We start from the raw sequence: 21,116 nt of genomic DNA on the forward strand, positions 1-21,116 counted from the left end.
CATTTTATTATTATTAAACTTTTAAAATTTAAAAAGGCACGTGATTGGCGTTTTTCATACCCCCCCCATTCTCCCATTTTTCCCCAATTTCCATTATTTCCCATTCTCTCTGTTCTCCTCCCATTTTCCCTCTCAGTTACCCCAAATTTCCCTCACTGCGCCCCATTTCTCCCCTTTTGCCCCCGATTTTTAATTTTTTTCCCTTTTTTCCCTCATTTTTCCCAACTCCCCTCAGACTTGCCCCCCCCCCCGTTCTCACGGAGACCCCTCCCTCGCAGCGCCTTTCCCGCCTCTGCGCCCTCAGCCAATCAGCGGCCGAGCCCTGGGGCCGCGGACCAATCGCAGCGAAGCGCGGGAAAATTCAAGCTCCTAACGGCCGCCGGCGCTGGCCCCGCCCACCGTGAGGCGTGGGGGGGGGCAGGTGGGGTGGGGGAATTGGGGGAAAAATGGGGAAATTTGGGAATGCTGAAGGGAAATACGGGTCCTGGAGAGGAATGGAGGGGCTCTGGGGGCAGATCTGAGGGGGAATGGGGGTTGGAGTGGGGCCTGAGAGCTCTTCGGGGGTATTGGGGTTGTCTGAGGGGGAGCTGAGGGGTTTTGAGGGGAACTCTGGGTCCTACGGGTAACGGGAGACCCTGAGGGGAAAATGGGGGCTGGAATGGGGTCTGAGGACCTTTCAGGGGGTATTGGGGATTTTGGGCGGTATCTGAGGGGGAAATGAGGGGTTTTGAGGTGGAAATGAGGGGTTTTGAGGGGAACTCTGGGTCCTAAGGGTAATGGGAGACCCTGAGGGGAAAATGGGGGCTGGAATGTGGTCTGAGAGCACTTCAGGGGGTATTGGGGATTTTGGGCGGTATCTGAGGGGGAAATGAGGGGTTTTGAGGTGGAAATGAGGGGTTTTGAGGGGAACTCTGGGTCCTAAGGGTAATGGGAGACCCTGAGGGGAAAATGGGGGCTGGAATGTGGTCTGAGAGCACTTCAGGGGGTACTGGGGATTTTGGGCGGTATCTGAGGGGGAAATGAGGGGTTTTGAGGTGGAAATGGGGGGAATCTGGGGAATAATTGTGAGGTCCTGGGTTGTGGGGTGAACTGGTGTCCTGTGAGTGCCAAGGGGCTCCATGGAGGGAACGGGGATCCTTGGAGGTGGTGGGTGGCACCTGAAGGGTGAAAACTCCTCAAACACCTCCTTTTTCCCATCTTTTCCCCAGCCGCCGCCATGAGCCGCCCGCTCGCCGCCCCGGCCAAAATCCCCCTCAAATCCAAGCGCCTGCGGACCAAGCGGGAGCGCAACGCCGCCAAGTTTGGCCCCAGGCTGCCCGTGGGGGGTTCCCAGCGGGCCCCCCCCTGGCTGCTGCCCCGCCCGGGCAGGGGTCTCGCCCTGGGGAGCCCCCTGCGCCCCCCAAAGCCCGTGGTGATCACCCAGAACCGCCTGTCCCACCGCGGCATGTTTAACCACATGGTCAAGTCGCTGGACGTGCGGCGCCTGCTGAGCCCCAGCGGGGGCAGCCCCCCGCCAGCCCCCCAAATTGAGGAGGGGGAGCCCGCGGGGGTCCCGGGCGAGCCGCTGAAGGAGCTGGCGGCCGGCCTGGGCTCGCTGCTGGTGGGCTTCGGGGCGTTCGTGGGGCGGGAGCTGGTGAGCGAGCGGCGCCGCGGGCTCGTGGCCGCGCTCAGGAGGCACCGACGGGGACCCCTGGACCTGGGGGTCTTCCTGGCCCACCGGACCCCCGCCCAGCTCCCAGGTACCGGGTCTTTACCACAAAGGGGTTTTTCTTACCTTTGTATTTCCCTCCCCAAATAAAGCGTTGTCTCCAGCAGGTCAGGGCGCACCGCAGGGAGAGGCGAGGCCAGGACCCCCAGGCCCAGCGCTCATTTTGGGGGGGTGGGATGCGGGGGACCCCCCTGCTGGGACCCCCAGCCCACTCGGTGTTGTCGATACAGTGAGTGCTCCAAAAAGCGCCCCCCAAACGCTCACAAATTGCTCCAGATTTACCCCTAAAACTGCTCCCCGCCTCTCCCTGCAGCTCCCCCGCGCCCCCAGCCCCATTTTCGGAGCCCTCGGAGAGTGGAAGGTGAGTGTGTGGTTTGGGGGGTCCGGGGGAGCCCCCACTGCTTTCGGGGGCGTTTTGCTGATGCCCCCCTCTCTCCCCAGAACCCTTTCTCTTGGAGCTCAGCCGAGGATGAGACCCCCGGGGGGCTCCCCCAGACCTGGGGGGGCCCCGGGGGGCTCCCGCCGCCACCCTCCCCCTTTTGGGGGTCCCCACAGCTGCCCCATGGAGAGGAGGAGGAGAAGATGGGGGGGGATGCAGGCTGGACCCCCACGGCCCCCCCAGCCTTCAGCCCGGACCCTCCACCCGGGAGAGCCCCCCGCGCCCCCAGACCCCCTCGGGCCCCCAAAATCTGGAGAACCGAGACCCCCTGGGACCCCCCGGGTCCCTCCCGCACCCCCTGGGAGCCCCCAAGACTGCCCTGGGGTTCCCCGGACCCACCCCGAGCCCCTCCCAGACCCTCCCGGGCCCCCCAGCTCTGGAGCCGCGAGCCCCGCAAAGCACCCCCCGTCCCCCCCCGACCCCCGTGGGACCCCCCGAACCGCCCCAGATCCCCGTGGGACGCCCCGAGATTCCCGTGGGACTCCCCGAACCCCCCCAGACCCCCGTGGGACCCCAGCCCCTGGAGCCCGGAGCTGCCCAGGCCCCCCCGGACCCCCCAGCTCTGGGACCCGGAGCCCCCGAGACCCCCCTGGGACCCCTCGAGACCCCGCCAGGACCCCGCGGGTGTCCCGGGACCCCTCTGGGATTCCCCAGATCCCACCTGGCCCCCCCTAGACCCAGCCGGGTCCCCCCGGACCCCCCAGCTCTGGAGCCCGGAGCCCCCCTGGGACCCCCGGCCCTGGAGCCCGGAGCCCCCCGGAGCCCCCCAGGATGCGGAGCCGCCGCGATGCTGCTGCCGCCGGCTCTGTCGCGACACAGCCCAGCGCCGCCCGCTCCGCCGCGACCTGCTCTGTCACCGCGACCCGGCCCGTCGCGACCCGCTCCATCGCGACCCGCTCCATCGCGACCCGCTCCATCGCGACACGCTCCATCGCGACCCGCTCCATCGGGACCCTGCCCGTCGCGACACGCTCCATCGGGACCCTGCCCGTCGCGACCCGCTCCATCGTGACCCGCTCCATCGCGACCCGCTCCATCGCGACCCTGCCCGTCGCGACCCGCTCCATCGCGACACGCTCCATCGCGACACGCTCCATCGCGACCCGCTCCATCGGGACCCGCTCCATCGGGACCCGCTCCATCGCGACCCGCTCCATCGGGACCCGCTCCATCGGGACCCGCTCCATCGCGACCCGCTCCATCGCGACCCGCTCCATCGCGACCCGCTCCATCGGGACCCGCTCCATCGCGACCCGCTCCATCGCGACCCGCTCCATCGGGACCCGCTCCATCGCGACCCGCTCCATCGCGACCCGCTCCATCGCGACACGCTCCATCGGGACCCGCTCCATCGCGACCCGCTCCATCGCGACCCGCTCCATCGCGACACGCTCCATCGCGACCCTCCCCGCCCCGCCGCTCTCCATCGCGACCCGCGCTGTCGCTGTCGCTGTCGCGACCCGCCCCGCTGCTGCCCGCAGCCCCCGAAGCGCCGCCGCCCCGGCTGGGGAGGGGTCGGGGGGCGACCCCCCTCGCCCCCCGCCCCGCCGGGCTGCGGGTGCCTCTGCTGGGGGGGGGGTCGGGATGAGGGGGGGCCGTGACAGGGCGACCACCCCCCAATAAATCCTGCTCAGTCACAGGGGGCCGTGACGGGGCGACCACCCCCCAATAAACCCTGCTCAGTCACAGGGGGCTGTGACTGGGCGACCACCCCCCAATAAACCCTGCTCAGTCACAGGGGGCCGTGACGGGGCGACCACCCCCCAATAAACCCTGCTCAGTCACAGGGGGCTGTGACTGGGCGACCACCCCCCAATAAACCCTGCTCAGTCACAGGGGGCTGTGACGGGGCGACCACCCCCCAATAAACTCTGCTCAGTCACGCCCTGCGGTCCTGCTGTGATTTCTGCTCCCCCCGAGGCCCCGGTGACCCCAAATTCCACGGAGACACCCCCAAAACACGCTGGAGACCCCCAGATCCCCCCCAAACCGCCCTTGCGTCTCCCGGTGCCTCTGGCTTGGGGTCCCCAAATCCCTCCCAAGAAGCCTCAGCTCCCCCAAATCCCCCCCGATACACCCCAACAATCCTTCCTGCCAAAACCCCCTCAAGCCCCTTCCCACACAAACACCATTGTGGGCAAAGCCGGCTCCAGTCAGTCACTAATCAAATTTATGGATAGCAGATAAATTGGGGTCACTAATTAAATGTACCGATAACAAAACCAGACCCCTGACAAAAGAGAACCCTTAAAATCCCCTCCTCACACCTGGCCCACCTGAGGGACTGATGAGAGGCCGAGCCGGGCTGCAGCACACTGGGGGACGTTTCTGGGCTTGTCGTCGCTTTTGGAGCGGCAAGAGATTGTTTGGTTTGATATTTTTAGGGTTTTTGGGTGCCGGTGAATGCTTTACCTGCGAAACAACCAGCTTTTCCCCACTTTTCTCCAGGGAAATCTTTCTCCCAAACCAGCTTGACGGGAGGGGCCGCTTGAATTTGTTTTTCCAGAGGAAGCCCCTTTGGAGGTTTTTCTCCCAAAATTACCCTAAACCAGGAGAGGCAGGGAGAAGGGGAGGGAGCTGGTCCTAGTTCATCCCAGTTTGTCCCAGTCCATCCCACTGGACGTGGAGGTTTCTCCTGCTGCACACGGACAGGAGGAGCCCTGTCCCTGTCCCTTGGGCCACTCTGCCTCCTGAACCTGCCGGCTTTGCAGGATTTCTCCACATTTCTCCAGGATTTTGGAGGATTTTCCACATTTCTCCAGGATTTCTCCACATTTCTCCAGCATGAAAGCTGCCAGGGCTCTGGCTGGGAGTCGCATTCCGTGTTGGGACTCGGGTGTTTATTATTTCCCACCAGTGACACCGTCTCACAGCCCCGAGTTCGGCAGCTTTTCCCTTAGCAAGGCACAAAACAGCTAATTAACTCTTGTTGCAAGGTCTTTTCAAGACTAAACTGTCCGATTAAGAAAGGACGCAGGGATTATTTTCCCTTTTAACTCAATAACTGACCTTTTAGAAATACAAATATAACTATAGAAATATGTAAGCAATATATTAACATACATATAAAAATATAAAATGGAATAAAATATAATAGGAATAAATGTAAGAAATTATAAAAATACAATTATACATCAATACACATTACAAATCCGAATGTGAATATAAATGTGAAAATGTAAAAATAAACTCTATTGAAATGCAGTCTAAGAGGAAAGGTTTTTTCTTTCGGTTCCTATCGGGTCCGAGGCAGGTTTTTTGTTCCGTTCTTTCCCGCGCGGATCTTTGGGGCATTCGCTGCTGACGGCGCAGTGCTGCCGCCGTGTGGGCAGAGAGCGGCACTGCAGCCCGCCGCCCGCGGCCGCCATCTTGGGAGTGGCGAGGACGTTGAAATTCGAGGACCCGTGTCTGTTTTTTACACCGCCTGAATCTCCCGCACCGCCGGCGCCCCCCGACGGGATTTTCCGCGGCGGTTCCGATGCCGTGCACACGGGCTGTGGGGTCAGCAGCGCCGCGAGCGTGCGGGTTTTTGGCGGGAGCCGACAGGCATCGGCAAAAAACACCTCTCTCCGTCAAGGTCCCCACGGGCCGCCATCTTGTCGCGGACTCGCTGGACAAGTGCTGCCGCCTTGTGGACACAGGGCGGTACTGCAGCCCCGCAGCCAGCGCGACCCCAAAACCACCGGGATGGGCGAGGGGCGGGAGCGAGCAGCGAGTCTGTGAGTAGAGGGGAGGGCTGAAGGCGGCTGAGCGGCGGCGCCGGAGAAGGATGGCAGCGGCGAGGGAGGCTTGTTGTCCCTCGCCGGCCACTGTCCATGCCACCACGCGTTGCGGATTTCTGTCCCGCGCCAGCAGCTGTCCGTACCGCAACGCTGGCGCTGACCGGGAAGCCAAAAATTCCCTTTAGGAGCCCCAAAAATCCCCCTGGGACCCCCAAGATTCTCTTTGGAATCTCAAACCCTCCCCTGGGACCCCCAAAGACCCCCTGAGACCCCCAAAATTCCCTTCAGGACCCCAAAAGCCCCCCGGGAAGCCCAAAATTCTACTCGGGACCCCCAAAATTCCTCCCAAAAGCCCTCTGAGACCCCCAAAATTCTCCCCAAGACTCCAAACCGCCCCCTGGGAGGTCCAAAATTCCCTTCGGGACCCCAAAACCCCCCCTGGGACCTCCAAATTTCCTTTTAGGACCCCTGAAATTTCTCCTGGGTCCCCCCAAAAACTCCCGGAGACGCCCAAAATTCCCTTCACGACTCCCCAAAAACCCCCGGACACCCCAAAATTCCTCCTGGGATGCCCCAAAGACCTTCCAGAACTCCCCATGACCCCCCCCCCCCATTTTGGGTCCCCCCCCAATTCGGGGTTTCCCCAGGTTTTTGGGTCCCCTGGCTGGTGGCTCATAAGGATGACCTCGACTCGGACCCTGAACTCCCGCCGGGTTTCAGAGCGCTGCCCTCGGGCCTGGGGGGGCCCCGGCAGCCGCTGGCCCCTGAGGACAAGACCCAGAAGTGAATTTTGGGGGTCAGGGGTGAATTTTGAGGTTTGGGGAAGAAATTTTGGGGTTTGGGGAGCTCAGGGATATTTTAGGGTTAATTTGGGGTTTCAGGGTGGTTTTGGGCAGGGTTTTTGGGTATTCTTGAGATGGCTTTGGGGTATTTTTTGGTGGGTTTTAGGGTATTTTTGGGTGGATTTTTTGGGGTATTTTTGGGAGGGTTTTGGGCTGGTTTTGGGGATTTTATGGTGAGTTTTCTGGGTATTTTTAGGAGGGTTTGGGTATTTTTGGGTGGGTTTTTTGGGGGTGTTTTTAGGACAATTTTGGGGTATTTTTGGGTGGGTTTTGGGCTGCAGGCAGCTCAGCGGTGGCGCCTTACGTCCTTGGGTGAGCTGGTTCCCAGCAGCAGAACAGTCAGCAAAGAGATAAGTGTGAGGGAAAACAAAGCATAGAAAGCCCCAAAGGCGGGGTTGACCTGTTCTAGAGACACCAATGAGGACCCTCAGTTTTGCAATATGTATGAGCTTCATTATAACGGGTATAACTGTACATGCGTGCTTGGAATAAACTGAAACTTGTTGACATTATAGAATGGGCTTGTTTCCCATCATTTCTCCACAAAAATGGAACTTTCGGCTCGTCTCTATGGTTTCTGGAGGACTTCCGGCTCATCTCTATGGTTTTATGGAATTTCCGGTTAGTCTCTATGGTTTCTGGAGGACTTCCGGTTCATCTCTATGGTTTTATAGAACTTCCAGCCCATCTCTATGGTTTTTGGAGGACTTCCTGTTCGTCTCTATGATCTTATGGAACTTCCGGTTCATCTCTATGGTTTCTGGAGGACTTCCTGTTCGTCTCTATGGTTTCATGGAACTTCCGGCTCGTCTCTATGCTCCTGGAGGACCTCCCATTCATCTCTATGGACCGTCTCTGTGGTGGCTCCTGCGCGTGCGCAGCTGCCACGAGGGACCGGACGCGGGAACTGCGCCAGGAGAGTGCCCAAAAAAATGTGGGAAAAAAGTGAAAAAACGGGAAAAAAAGGACAAAAAGCGGGAAAAGGAACCTGGAATCGGGATGGGAGAACGCGGAAATGGGGGGAAAGTGACTAAAAATGGGAAAAGAGCCCAAAAATTGGGGATGAAAGGGCGAAAATGGGATCGGAAATGGGGGGGAAGTGACCAAAGTCGGCGAAAGCCGAAAAGTGGGAAAAAGATCTGAAAATGTGGGAAAATCGCACAAAGAAACGGTTTAGGAGCCCAAAAATGCGGGAAAGGCAAAAAATGGGGAAAAGGCCAAAAACCCCCCCAAAAATAAGCGGGAGCCCTCCGGTCCCGCAGGGCGAAGGCCCTGGCGCTGACCGGGAACCAGGGAGTGGAACCGGCCATGGACTGGTGAGAGGGGGACCCCAAAAACACTCTCGGGACCCCCAAAAAAACCCAGCGGGATCCCCCAAAAATACTCCCGGGACCCCCAGAAAAACCCAGCAGGATCCCCCAAAATCAGCCTCGGGACCCCGAAATCACCCTGGGACCCCCAAAACCCCACTGGGACCCTCAAAATAGGCCCCAGGACACCTGAAATTCCACCTAGGACCCCCAAAAACCCCCTGAGATCCCCAAAATTCCTTTCAGGACCCCCAAACCTCCCTCAGGATCCCCAAAATTCTACTCGAGACCCCCAAAATTCCTCCCAAAAAGCCCCTGAGACCCCCAAAATTCTCCCTAGGACTCCAAAACCTCTCCAGGAGCCCCAAAATTCCCTTCAGGACCCCAAAACACGTCCTGGGATCTTCGGGTCCGCACGACCCTACAATCCTCAAACGAGGGGTCCAACGCCGCGAAAACGGGGCCGCACGTTGGGCGCCAGCTGCCGCGCTCCCGCCCCAAATCCCTTTTCTCTCAGCCCCGGCTAGCTCTTGTGGGGCGAGGGCGGGTGATGGAGGCACCCTCCGCCGCTCCCAGCTGGGGTTTGGAGAGTGCTTTTGTGGGTTCTGGGCAGCGCTAGCAAGCCTCGCGGTGGTAAATGAAGAGCGGATCCTGCTGGGGGCTAAGTCCGAGTTTATTGTAGCCCAACGGGGCCAAATATCCTAGAACGGTGCCAGCCAACAGGAACAAGCACAAGGTGCTTGCACTGGCTTATAAACTGTAAGGGAGGGGTAACCGACGACCAATGGGGATAGGGATAGGGGGTGGCTCCGGGATGGGGGGATATGGTGGGGTCCAATGGGGGAAGGATATGGGGGGAGCCCCAGGTCCTCGCCCAATCACCCGGTGCCCTGAGTAGAAGCTTCTGGATGGATGGGAAGGGGCACTGAGTGATAGACAAGGCACCCGGGGGGGGTAAAATGTCTCTTTCAGGGTGATGGATAGATACTGGGAAGGCGGGAAGGGAGGACAAGGCGGGAAAACTGGGGATAAACCAAGTTGCACACGGGGGTACAAAGGAATAAACCAATACATAATACAGGGATAATAAAACATACAAATAACGCAACTCCACACTGGGACCTCCAAATTTCTCTTTAGGACCCCTGAAATTGCTCCTGGGACCCCAAAAACTCCCTGAGAACCCCCCAAAAACCTCTCCAGGACCTCAAAACCTTCCATGGGACCCCCAAAATTCCCTTCAGGACCCCAAAACCTCCCCTGGGACCGCCAAAATTCTACTCGGGACCCCCAAAATTCCTCCCAAAAACCCCCTGAGACGCTCAAAATTCTCCCCAGGACTCCAAAACTCCCCCTGGAACGCCCAAAATTCCCTTCAGGACCCCAAAAACCCCCCTGGGACCCCCAAAATTCCCTTCAGAACCCCACACCCCCAAGGACCCCCAAAATTCTACTCGGGACCCCCAAAATTCCCCCCAAAAACCACCTGAGATCCTCAAAATTCTCCTCAGGACTCCAAAACCCCCCTGGCACGCCCAAAATTCTCTTCGGGACCCCAAAACCCCCCCCAGGAGCCCCAAAATTCCTATCAGGGTCCCCGAAATTCCTCCTGGGACCCCCCAAAACCCCCTGAGACCCCCAAAATTCCCTTCAGGACCCCAACCCCCCCTAGGACCCACAAAATTCTACTTAGGACCCCCAAAATTCCTCCCAAAAACCCCCTGGGAAGCCCAAAATTCCCTTCATGACATCAAAACCCCCCCGGGACTCCCAAAATTTCCTTTCGGACCCCAAAACCCCCCCTGGGACCCCCAAATTTCCCTTCAGGACCCCAAAATTCCTCCTGGCACCCCCCAAAAACTCCCTGAGACCCCCAAAATTCCCTTCAGAACCCCAAACCCCTCCAGAGGACCCACAAAATTCTACTTGGGACCCCCAAAATTCCTTCCAAAAAACCCGAGACCCCCAAAATTTACCTCAGGACACCACAAGCCCCCCTGGGACCCCCAAAATTCCCATCAGGGTCCCTGAAATTCCTCCTGGGAGCCCCAAAACTCCACTGAGACCCCCTAAATTCCCTTCATGACTCCCCAAAAACCCCCTGACACCCCAAAATTCCTCCTGGGATGCCCCAAAGACCTTCCAGAGCCCCCCAGGACCCCCCCAATTTTGGGTCCCCCCCATGATTTGGGGTTCCTTTCAATTTTTGGGTCCCCAGGCTGGTGGCTCATGAAGACGACCCCGACTCGGACCCCGAACTCCCCCCGGATTCAGCCCTCCATGTGTCCTTGGTATCAGAGGTTGGAATTGCAGAGTTGCCACTTTACCCCCAGACGTAATTTTTGATGTGGTTGTGCCACTTGAACAGTATTTGAAATCTGTTTGTGCTCTTGCAGCAGCATTTCCGAACCACAATGGAAATCTAGTCCTTCTGCCTGGGGCTGCTCACAGAATCGTGGAATCCCAGAAGGGTTTGGATGGGAAGGCACCTTTATTTAAAGCTCGTCCCGTTCCACCCCTGCCATGGGCAGGGACACCTTCCACCATGCCAGGGTGCTCCAAGCCCTGTCCAGCCTGGCCTTGGACACTTCCAGGGATCCGGGGGCAGCCACAGCTTCTGTGGGCAACCTGTGCTGGACAGCAGCTTTGAAAGGCAGAGTGAAGTACAGCTGTGATTTTTGTGCTGCCCCTAACATTGTATTGCCTGGCAAATGTGCCTTTGGGGGTTTTTGGGTTTTTTTTTTTTAGTTTTTTTGGGTGGGTTTTTTTTTTTTTTTCATTTTTTTGTGACTAAAAAGCTACCTTGTGTTCCTGGAATGTTGCATTCTACCTCTGTTGTTTTCCCAGTCAGTCTGGATCCTCTGCTTACATTTTTTCCTTCGCTTATTAGATGTCGTGGATATGCTGGCTGTTCTGATGGAGGGCAGTGATGGCTTAGATGAAGGAATTGGGTTCTCTTTAAATGAAGACGTGATTATCCAAACATTTCCCTTCAGTGCTGTTGTCCCTGCTGCATGAGCAGCCAGGAATATGCTGTTGTTTCAGTCTGAAAACGGAACAGGTACAGGTTTTTTTTTTGTTTTATGTGTCATTTCTAGCAGTGGAGTGAAAGCGGCATCACTTCTACCCTCTTGTAATAATTTTTTACCGTTTATAATTTTTTACCTTGAGGCATTTTATTATCTTCCCTGCAGGCAGCAGGAGGTTCAGATTCATGGTGCTTTGTGCTCAGGAGGGGCATTGAAGCTCTGTAGGTGCTTCTGCCCTTTTTCCCTGACCCTGAAGAGAAGGGACACTGTCCCTGCATGGACAGTCTTGGTCTGGAAGTAGTTGGCCTCAGTAACACAGCGTTTTAAGGGCAGAGCGTGGCGATCAGGAGAGGAAGGTGGTTCCCGTGCCTGTGGGCAGCTCTTCCTGAGAGCAGGGAGAGGGGACTGCATTGCTAAGTAGGAAGTGGGTGCGTTTCCCAAGGAAAACTTCAGAAATTAAGCTCCAGGGGCAAACACTGTGAGGTTCTACCACCTCCTTGAGGACATCCTTAAAACCACCGGGGCATCAGCAGGGCTTGGAGCAGGACTGGCCAACCCCAGAGCACCTCACGAAGCCCTCTGTGTGTCTGTGGCAGTCGAGTAGCACCTGGGGGGTGCTGAAAGTCCCAGTTCTGAGAGAAAATTCTGTTTAACTTGTACACGTTGCCTGGGTGTGTCCCCCCAGTACAGCTCGGTTCTTCTCTGAGGCGGTGCCTGGCAGGGTCTCTCCCTGTTAAGGGCCGGGCGTGTTTTTGGCACAACAAGTGAATGTGGATTATTTGCTTAAGCAAGAGCTGATGATGTCTGGAGGGCTTTTCAGGTACCTCAGTGGCCAGGAGCACCTGTCTAGGTCACTAGGAACACTTTTTGATCTCATTCAGTTCTTTTCTGCGTGAGGCTCTGTGGGCTGCTGGCAAGGCCCAAAGTAAGGAAGGTTGCCCCAGTGTCTGTGCTCATGTCAATAGTTTAATTTATTTGGCTTTTCTAGGAGCAGACGTCGTGGAGGACCTTGGTGCTGTTTTCACTGGCCTCCTGCACTCTCCGAGAGAACCCCTTGCTCCCTGCGTGACGTTCCAGCTCTGTGACAAAGATCCCGAGTCCCTGAAAGCTGCTAAGTATCCTCAGCTCTACCAGTTCAACCAATACTATAGGCTCTGGATGCCCAAGCAGTCCCAGGAACCTGTGGTATGGAATCCCTGAAGTCACTGAATTCTTGAGCCAGTATTCCTATAAAATCCTCACAGTCGACAGAGGTAACATTTCCATCAGAAACAGTGTTTTTATTGAGGAGGTAATTCTGCATCTCTTGTTGATCGTGCTGGGGACACACGTTTGCTCCAGGGCTTTTCTCTGATGGCACAAGAGGTCTCTGTGGTGTTTGGGAGGCGATGCCAGGGCTCAGGGCTCATACAGAGACTCCTCACCGGGCACAGCAGAGCCTGGTGTGTGCTGTGGCCTCTGTTTACAGTGCCTGGAGTTCCCCCGGGTGGGTGGAGGATCACAGGCCCCTGGGCTGGGTTTGGTGAGTTTTTCTCAGCTCAGCAGTGTGAACACTCCAGATGCCCCTGGGGACACTGCTGGACAGCATCCATCCACTCTCTCCATCCACTCATTTGTACCCAGGAATGTAGGAAACTCTGACTGGGGACGGGCAGTAGTTTTGAAAATCATGCCCTAGCCTTTTTCTCTAGGAACGAACCAAGCGAGTGCCCTGAAACCAGCGGAGCAGCTGCAGGGGCTGAAGGGAACAGAAAGGGCTCCCGGCACCTTTTGCCTCCGTTCTCTGCCATTCCCCAAAAGGCGTCGCAGTCCCTGAAGAGGTGTTTGTCATGCAGCCTGCCAAAATAAAGACCTGTAAAATCCTAGGTCTGCCTTTTGTTTAAAGTGTTCTTACTTCCTATTTATGTCATCACAGAAAGCAAGGAAAGAAGAAATGTGTCTGATTCCCACTATTGCTCCGTGCAGGCATTTTTAAAGGCTGCTGTACTTCTATCCTCTTTTTCCACTCCAAGCTTGACTTTTCCCCTCCTTTTTCGAGGTCTGCTGCTTTGGGTGTCCCAGGCAGGGCTGGGTTCCTCGGCAGGGGTCTTAGGATTTGGTGCAGATTCTGCTTTTTGCCATGGTGTATCAAAGTGTGCCGGCAAAAGGACTGTTTTCTCCAGGGGAAAGCTTTCTCTCAATGACCATCAATGCATATATGTGTTTTAATCGTGTAACCAGGTGGATTAAGAAAAGCCGACACCTGTAGCAGATTTCTGTTGGATCTGTGTCTGTGAGAAGTGGGCTGTGTGCTGGAGAGGGAGAGACCAAGAGACGCTGTTGGAGAGTGGCAACAGCAGCAGGTGTGAGCTGTTAAGTTGATGAGGGCTCAGAGCAGCCACAGGTGCGATCTGTTAAGTTGATGAGGGCTCAGAGCAGGCACAGGTGCAAGCTGTTAAGTTGATGAGGGCTCAGAGCAGCCACAGGTGCGAGCTGTTAAGTTGATGAGGAGGAGGGGCGTGTCCTGCCAGGGGGAGGTTATTTAAGGGTGAGGGTTTGCCTCAGCCAGGTTTTGCACGGAGCTGCTGAAGAAGAGGAGTTTGTGGGGGGCTCGCGGGGCTGTCTCCTGGAAGGACGGTGAGCGCTTCGGACAGGGTCCGGGGGATCACCTGGATCCCCACTTGGATACGTGGAGCATTGCTCAAAGGAGGAGCCCAGGGACAAACCTTTGTGCCGAGAAGCAGCAGCCAAGCAGGTGAGCCGGTGCTGTGCCTTTATAGCGGGGACTTTTCTCCTTTCCCTTTGAAATTTTGTCATCCTGGGGTTGAATTGGAGGGGGCAGTCCTGTGGTCCCACCTTTTAAGGGGTTTGGACTGATGTAAAAAGCCCCCTTTTGCCATCATTTGAGGAAAGCCACTTCTTTTCTTCTCTTCTAGGGGACACGATTGAAGGGAAGCCTACATTTCTTTTCCCTTGTTAGGGTGAGGTGAGCGCCGGAGCGTGGCGTCAGAGTCGGGGCTTCAGAGGAAGGGAGCTGCAGCCGTGGCAGCGCTGGCAGGGCGGGGATCGGGCTGTGCCGCTGCATTCGGGGCGCTTCTTCTGCCCCCGGCCCGGCAGCAAAGGGTCCGGCGCGGAGCCCTGCCGGCAGTGCCGGGGCTGGCCGGGGCGGAAGGGGAGCTGGGCGCGGCTGGGCTGCCGCAGGCCCGCCGGAGCCGCGCCGGTGCGAGCCGTGCGGAGCCGAGCGGAGCTTTGGCCGGGCCGGCGGGCGGGGGAGGCGGCGCGGGCGCCGCGCCGGTGCCGGCCGGTGCCGTTGCTCCGTCCGCTCCGGGCGCGGGGCTCGGGCGCCGCCGGGGCCCCCCGGGCCCGGTGCTGGCCCCGCCGGGCCGGGGGCAGCGGGCGGGGGTCTGCCGGCGCGGCGCCGCCTCTGCCTGCCGGAGGAGCCGCTTTCCTGCCGGAGCCGCGCTGCGCCCGGGGCCGGGAGCGCGGCTTCGTGTTCTCCAGCCTTCCTCGCTGCGGTGTTTCTTTAGGGTCTCATCAATGTGTTTTAAGGATTTTGGGGCTATTTTTAGAGCTCTTCTAGGAATATTTAGAGATATTTTTTAAAGGTTCTTTGGGGGTTTTTAGGGGTGTTTTAGGGGCTTTTTAAAGTAGAGTATTTTTATTGTATTTTAAGGGCATTCTGAGGCTATTTTCATGTTTTTGTCGGGGTTTTAAGACATTTTGAAGATGAGGGTTTTTTTAGGGCATTTTTGTGGGTTTTTTAGGGTCTTTTCATGGCATAGAGGCTGAGGGACAGCTTGAGGGTGACAGAGGCTGGGAGCTGAGGGGGGAACAGGGGAGGGGACAGTGGGTGACACAGAGAGATGCTGAGGGGGGCAGGGGCAGCTGGAGGGTGACACAGAGAAGCTGGGGGCTGAGGGGCAGAGGAGAGGGATTAAGGGTGGCACACAGGAGCTGAGGGGCAGCTGAGAGGGGCTTGAGGGGCAAAGGGGGGTTCAAGGGTGACAGCCAGAGCCTGAGGCTGGGGGGCTGAGGGAGGGGTCAGGGGTGAAGGGAGAGGGTCTGAGGGTTGGACAGTCCAGTGGAGATCAGGGCTACAGGGTACAGCTTAGGAGGCAAGTTAGGGTACAGGTGCGGCACCCCTCACCCAGCCCTAACCTCACCCTAAGCAGCCTTTTCCCTTTTCACCCCTAACAACAGCAGCACAGCAAGCCTGACAGCGAGACCACACCGGAAGCCTCCCAGTGGGACAGGGCAGCGACCCTCGCACCAGGACAACGCCAGAACCCTCAGAGGACAACAGGACCTGCTGCGAAAAGGTAGGGATGACATCTGTGGGCTAGAGGGCAACAGGAAGGGGTTTGGAGGCAGAGCAGGCTTCCTTGAGTGTTTTTTTTTTGCAGGGCTATTAGGAATACTTAGGGGATTTTTGAAGGCTTTCTCTGGCATCTTTTAGAGAATTGTTATACCTTCCTAATGGCTATTTTAGAATTCCTTGGTGTATTTTTAGGGTCAGGATGAGGGTGAGACAGGATGCCCACTGAAAATGTGGAGCATTACTGGAATGATTTGGGAAGGTGCCAGTGGAGGGCCAGAGGGTAAGGTGCCATGATGCTGGTCTGAAGGTTGTGAATTCTGAGCAAAGCAAAGTGGTTGTGGTTAGGGTTATATGGTGGCAGATTTCCCAAGGAGAAATCCAGCACAGAAAAAATCAAGCCGAAGCTTTGTATGGTCAGATTACAACAGGTATTCGGCATGAAAAAAAAATCCCTGAGTACTTGGGGGTGGGATATGCAAGATGAGGGAAATCCAATGAGGTTTTGACATTGAGGAGGCAAAAGGAAACGTGGGACCTGAAAACCAAGGGGATCGCAGGGCCCTGCCAATGAATGAGAGTAATCTACATAGTGAAAGCAAATTCAGAAGCCGAGATTCCTGGCATCAGTTTGTAGGGCTCCCTTGGGTCTATCAGGGCAGCACAAGTTTGAGGTGGGGACAACATTGGTCTGGGTTCCATCCTTCGATATAAGGACTTTTTGCAGTGAGGTCCCAGCCCAGGGCCAGGGGCCCCTGGGCACATCCTTTGGCAATTTTCCCTGGGAAAGAAAACTCAGCAGTCCAGGTTCCTGATGTCAGTTTGTAGGGCTCCCTTGGGTGTATCAGGGCAGCACAAGTTTGAGGTGGGGACAACTTCGGTCTGGGCTCCATCCTTCGATATAAGGATTCTTTGCAGTCAGGGCCAGGGGCCCCTGGGCACATCTTTTTTCCATTTTCCCTGGGAAAGAAAACTCAGCAGTCCAGGTTCCTGATGTCAGTTTGTAGGGCTCCCTTGGGTCTATCAGGGCAGCACAAGTTTGAGGTGGGGACAACTTCGGTGTGGGGTCCATCCTTCGATATAAGGATTTTTTGCAGTGAGGGCTCTGCCCAGGGCCAGGGGCCCCTGGGCACATCCTTTTTCCATTTTCCCTGGGAAAGAAAACTCAGCAGTCCAGGTTCCTGATGTCAGTTTGTAGGGCTCCCTTGGGTCTATCAGGGCAGCACAAGTTTGAGGTGGGGACAACTTCGGTGTGGGGTGCATCCTTCGATATAAGGATTTTTTGCAGTCAGGGCCAGGGGCCCCCGGGCACATCCTTTTTCCATTTTCCCTGGGAAAGAAAACTCAGCAGTCCAGGTTCCTGATGTCAGTTTGTAGGGCTCCCTTGGGTCTATCAGGGCAGCACGAGTTTGAGGTGGGGACAACTTCGGTCTGGGCTCCATCCTTCGATATTTGGAATTTTTGCAGTGAGGTCCCAGTCCAGGGCCGGGGGCCCCTGGGCACACCCTTTTTCCATTTTCCCTGGGAAAGAAAACTCAGCAGTCCAGGTTCCTGATGTCAGTTTGTAGGGCTCCCTTGGGTCTATCAGGGCAGAACAAGTTTCAGGTGGGGACAACTTTGGTCTGGGCTCCATCCTTCGATATAAGGATTTTTTGCAGTCAGGGCCAGGCACCCCTGGGCGCATCCTTTGGCCATTTTCCCTGGGAAAGAAAACTCAGCAGTCCAGGTTCCTGATGTCAGTTTGTAGGGCTCCCTTGGGTGTATCAGGGCAGCACAAGTTTGAGGTGGGGACAACTTCGGTGTGGGGTCCATCCTTCGATATAAGGATTTTTTGCAGTCAGGGCCAGGGGCCCCCGGGCACATCCTTTGGCCATTTTCCCTGGGAAAGAAAACTCAGCAGTCCAGGTTCCTGATGTCAGTTTGTAGGGCTCCCTTGTGTCTGTCAGGGCAGCACAAGTTTGAGGTGGGGACAGCTTCGGTGTGGGGTGCATCCTTCGATATAAGGATTTTTTGCAGTCAGGGCCAGGCGCCCCTGGGGACATCTTTTTTCCATTTTCCCTAGGAAAGAAAACTCAGCAGTCCAGGTTCCTGATGTCAGTTTGTAGGGCTCCCTTGGGTGTATCAGGGCAGCACAAGTTTGAGGTGGGGACAACTTCGGTGTGGGGTCCATCCTTCGATATAAGGATTTTTTGCAGTCAGGGCCAGGGGCCACCGGGCATATCCTTTGGCCATTTTCCCTGGGAAAGAAAACTCAGCAGTCCAGGTTCCTGATGTCAGTTTGTAGGGCTCCCTTGGGTGTATCAGGGCAGCACAAGTTTGAGGTGGGGACAACTTCGGTGTGGGGTCCATCCTTCGATATAAGGATTCTTTGCAGTCAGGGCCAGGGTCCCCTGGGCACATCCTTTTTCCATTTTCCCTAGGAAAGAAAACTCAGCAGTCCAGGTTCCTTATGTCAGTTTGTAGGGCTCCCTTTGGTCTATCAGGGCAGCACAAGTTTGAGCTGGGGACAACTTCGGTGTGGAATCCATCATTCGATATAAGGATTTTTTGCAGTGAGGTCCCTGCCTAGGGCCAGGGGCCCCTGGGCACATCCTTTTTCCATTTTCCCTGGGAAAGAAAACTCAGCAGTCCAGGTTCCTGATGTCAGTTTGTAGGGCTGCCTTGGGTCTATCAGGGCAGCACAAGTTTGAGGTGGGGACAACTTCGGTGTGGGGTCCATCCTTCGATATAACGATTTTTTGCAGTCAGGGCCAGGGGCCCCTGGGCACAACCTTTTTCCATTTTCCCTGGGAAAGAAAACTCAGCAGTCCAGGTTCCTGATGTCAGTTTGTAGGGCTCCCTTGGGTCTATCAGGGCAGCACAAGTTTGAGGTGGGGACAACTTTGGTGTGGAGTCCATCCTTCGATATAAGGATTTTTTTGCAGTCAGGGCCAGGGGCCCCTGGGCACATCCTTTTCCATTTTCCCTGGGAAAGAAAACTCAGCAGTCCAGGTTCCTGATGTCAGTTTGTAGGGCTCCCTTGGGTCTATCAGGGCAGCACAAGTTTGAGGTGGGGACAACTTCGGTGTGGAGTCCATCCTTCGATATAAGGATTTTTTTGCAGTCAGGGCCAGGGGCCCCTGGGCACATCCTTTTTCCATTTTCCCTGGGAAAGAAAACTCAGCAGTCCAGGTTCCTGATGTCAGTTTGTAGGGCTCCCTTGGGTCTATCATGGCAGCACAAGTTTGAGGTGGGGACAACTTCGGTGTGGGGTCCATCCTTCGATATAAATATTCTTTGCAGTCAGGGCCAGGGTCCCCTGGGCACATCCTTTTTCCATTTTCCCTGGGAAAGAAAACTCAGCAGTCCAGGTTCCTGATGTCAGATTGTAGGGCTCTCTTGGGTCTATCAGGGCAGCACAAATTTGAGGTGGGGACAACTTCGGTGTGGGGTCCATCCTTCGATATAAGGATTTTTTGCAGTCAGGGCCAGGGGCGCCCGGGCTCATCCTTTGGCCATTTTCCCTGGGAAAGAAAACTCAGCAGTCCAGGTTCCTGATGTCAGTTTGTAGGGCTCCCTTGGGTCTATCAGGGCAGCACAAGTTTGAGGTGGGGACAACTTCGGTGTGGAATCCATCCATCGATATAAGGATTCTTTGCAGTGAGGTCCCTGCCCAGGGCCAGGGGCCCCCGGGCACATCCTTTGGCCATTTTCCCTGGGAAAGAAAACTCAGCAGTCCAGGTTCCTGATGTCAGTTTGTAGGGCTGCCTTGAGTCTATCAGGGCAGCACAAATTTGAGGTGGGGACAACTTCGGTGTGGGGTCCATCCTTCGATATAAGGATTCTTTGCAGTCAGGGCCAGGGGCCCCCGGGCACATCCTTTGGCCATTTTCCCTGGGAAAGAAAACTCAGCAGTCCAGGTTCCTGATGTCAGTTTGTAGGGCTCCCTTGGGTCTATCAGGGCAGCACAAGTTTGAGGTGGGGACAACTTCGGTGTGGGCTCCATCCTTCGATATAAGGATTTTTTGCAGTGAGGGCCCTGCCCAGGGCCAGGGGCCCCTTGGCACATCCTTTTTCCATTTTCCCTGGGAAAGAAAACTCAGCAGTCCAGGTTCCTGATGTCAGTTTGTAGGGCTCCCTTGGGTGTATCAGGGCAGCACAAGTTTGAGGTGGGGACAACTTCGGTGTGGGGTCCATCCTTCGATATAAGGATTCTTTGCAGTCAGGGCCAGGGGCCCCCGGGCACATCCTTTTGCCATTTTCCCTGGGAAAGAAAACTCAGCAGTCCAGGTTCCTGATGTCAGTTTGTAGGGCTCCCTTGTGTCTGTCAGGGCAGCACAAGTTTGAGGTGGGGACAGCTTCGGTGTGGGGTCCATCCTTCGATATAAGGATTTTTTGCAGTCAGGGCCAGGCGCCCCTGGGGACATCTTTTTTCCATTTTCCCTAGGAAAGAAAACTCAGCAGTCCAGGTTCCTGATGTCAGTTTGTAGGGCTCCCTTGGGTCTATCAGGGCAGCACAAGTTTGAGCTGGGGACAACTTCGGTGTGGAATCCATCCTTCGATATAAGGATTTTTTGCAGTGAGGTCCCTGCCTAGGGCCAGGGGCCCCTTGGCACATCCTTTTTCCATTTTCCCTGGGAAAGAAAACTCAGCAGTCCAGGTTCCTGATGTCAGTTTGTAGGGCTGCCTTGGGTCTATCAGGGCAGCACAAGTTTGAGGTGGGGACAACTTCGGTGTGGGATCCATCCTTCGATATAACGATTTTTTGCAGTCAGGGCCAGGGGCCCCTGGGCACATCCTTTTTCCATTTTCCCTGGGAAAGAAAACTCAGCAGTCCAGGTTCCTGATGTCAGTTTGTAGGGCTCCCTTGGGTGTATCAGGGCAGCACAAGTTTGAGGTGGGGACAACTTCGGTGTGGAGTCCATCCTTCGATATAAGGATTTTTTGAAGTCATGGCCAGGGTCCCCTTGGCACACCCTTTTTCCATTTTCCCTGGGAAAGAAAACTCAGCAGTCCAGGTTCCTGATGTCAGTTTGTAGGGCTCCCTTGGGTCTATCAGGGCAGCACAAGTTTGAGGTGGGGACAACTTCGGTGTGGGGTCCATCCTTCGATATAAGGATTTTTTGCAGTCAGGGCCAGGGGCCCCCGGGCACATCCTTTGGCCATTTTCCCTGGGAAAGAAAACTCAGCAGTCCAGGTTCCTGATGTCAGTTTGTAGGGCTCCCTTGTGTCTGTCAGGGCAGCACAAGTTTGAGGTGGGGACAGCTTCGGTGTGGGGTGCATCCTTCGATATAAGGATTTTTTGCAGTCAGGGCCAGGCGCCCCTGGGGACATCTTTTTTCCATTTTCCCTAGGAAAGAAAACTCAGCAGTCCAGGTTCCTGATGTCAGTTTGTAGGGCTCCCTTGGGTGTATCAGGGCAGCACAAATTTGAGGTGGGGACAACTTCGGTGTGGGCTCCATCCTTCGATATAAGGATTTTTTGCAGTCAGGGCCAGGGGCCCCCGGGCACATCCTTTTTCCATTTTCCCTGGGAAAGAAAACTCAGCAGTCCAGGTTCCTGATGTCAGTTTGTAGGGCTCCCTTGGGTGTATCAGGGCAGCACAAGTTTGAGGTGGGGACAACTTCGGTGTGGGGTCCATCCTTCGATATAAGGATTTTTTGCAGTCAGGGCCAGGGGCCACCGGGCATATCCTTTGGCCATTTTCCCTGGGAAAGAAAACTCAGCAGTCCAGGTTCCTGATGTCAGTTTGTAGGGCTCCCTTGGGTGTATCAGGGCAGCACAAGTTTGAGG

The 21,116-nt window shown here is 56.2% G+C and overlaps 1 protein-coding gene and 2 long non-coding RNA genes across 3 annotated transcripts in view; all 3 read left to right on the top strand.

Moving 5' to 3' along the window:
• The first annotated feature begins 1,216 nt into the window (after nt 1-1,216).
• LOC144247982 (uncharacterized) lies at nt 1,217-3,748 on the top strand. Its single transcript, XM_077789788.1, is given in 4 exon segments — nt 1,217-1,739; nt 1,801-1,937; nt 2,022-2,136; nt 2,139-3,748. Coding segments are annotated over 4 exon segments (2,385 nt in total).
• A 2,888-nt stretch (nt 3,749-6,636) lies between these two features.
• Nucleotides 6,637-21,116, top strand: part of LOC144248009 (uncharacterized) — a 208,879-nt gene continuing 194,399 nt past the window's right edge. The window contains exon 1 of the long non-coding RNA XR_013341419.1: nt 6,637-6,652. This is a non-coding gene — a long non-coding RNA (uncharacterized LOC144248009). The remainder of the gene's footprint in view (nt 6,653-21,116) is intronic.
• LOC144248008 (uncharacterized) lies at nt 11,925-13,980 on the top strand. The gene is made up of 3 exons (XR_013341418.1): nt 11,925-12,341; nt 13,271-13,392; nt 13,966-13,980. It is a non-coding gene; the product is annotated as an uncharacterized LOC144248008 (long non-coding RNA).

The sequence above is a fragment of the Lonchura striata genome, chromosome 37 (assembly GCF_046129695.1).
Source record: "Lonchura striata isolate bLonStr1 chromosome 37, bLonStr1.mat, whole genome shotgun sequence".
In the NCBI taxonomy this organism is placed as follows: Eukaryota; Metazoa; Chordata; class Aves; order Passeriformes; family Estrildidae; genus Lonchura; species Lonchura striata.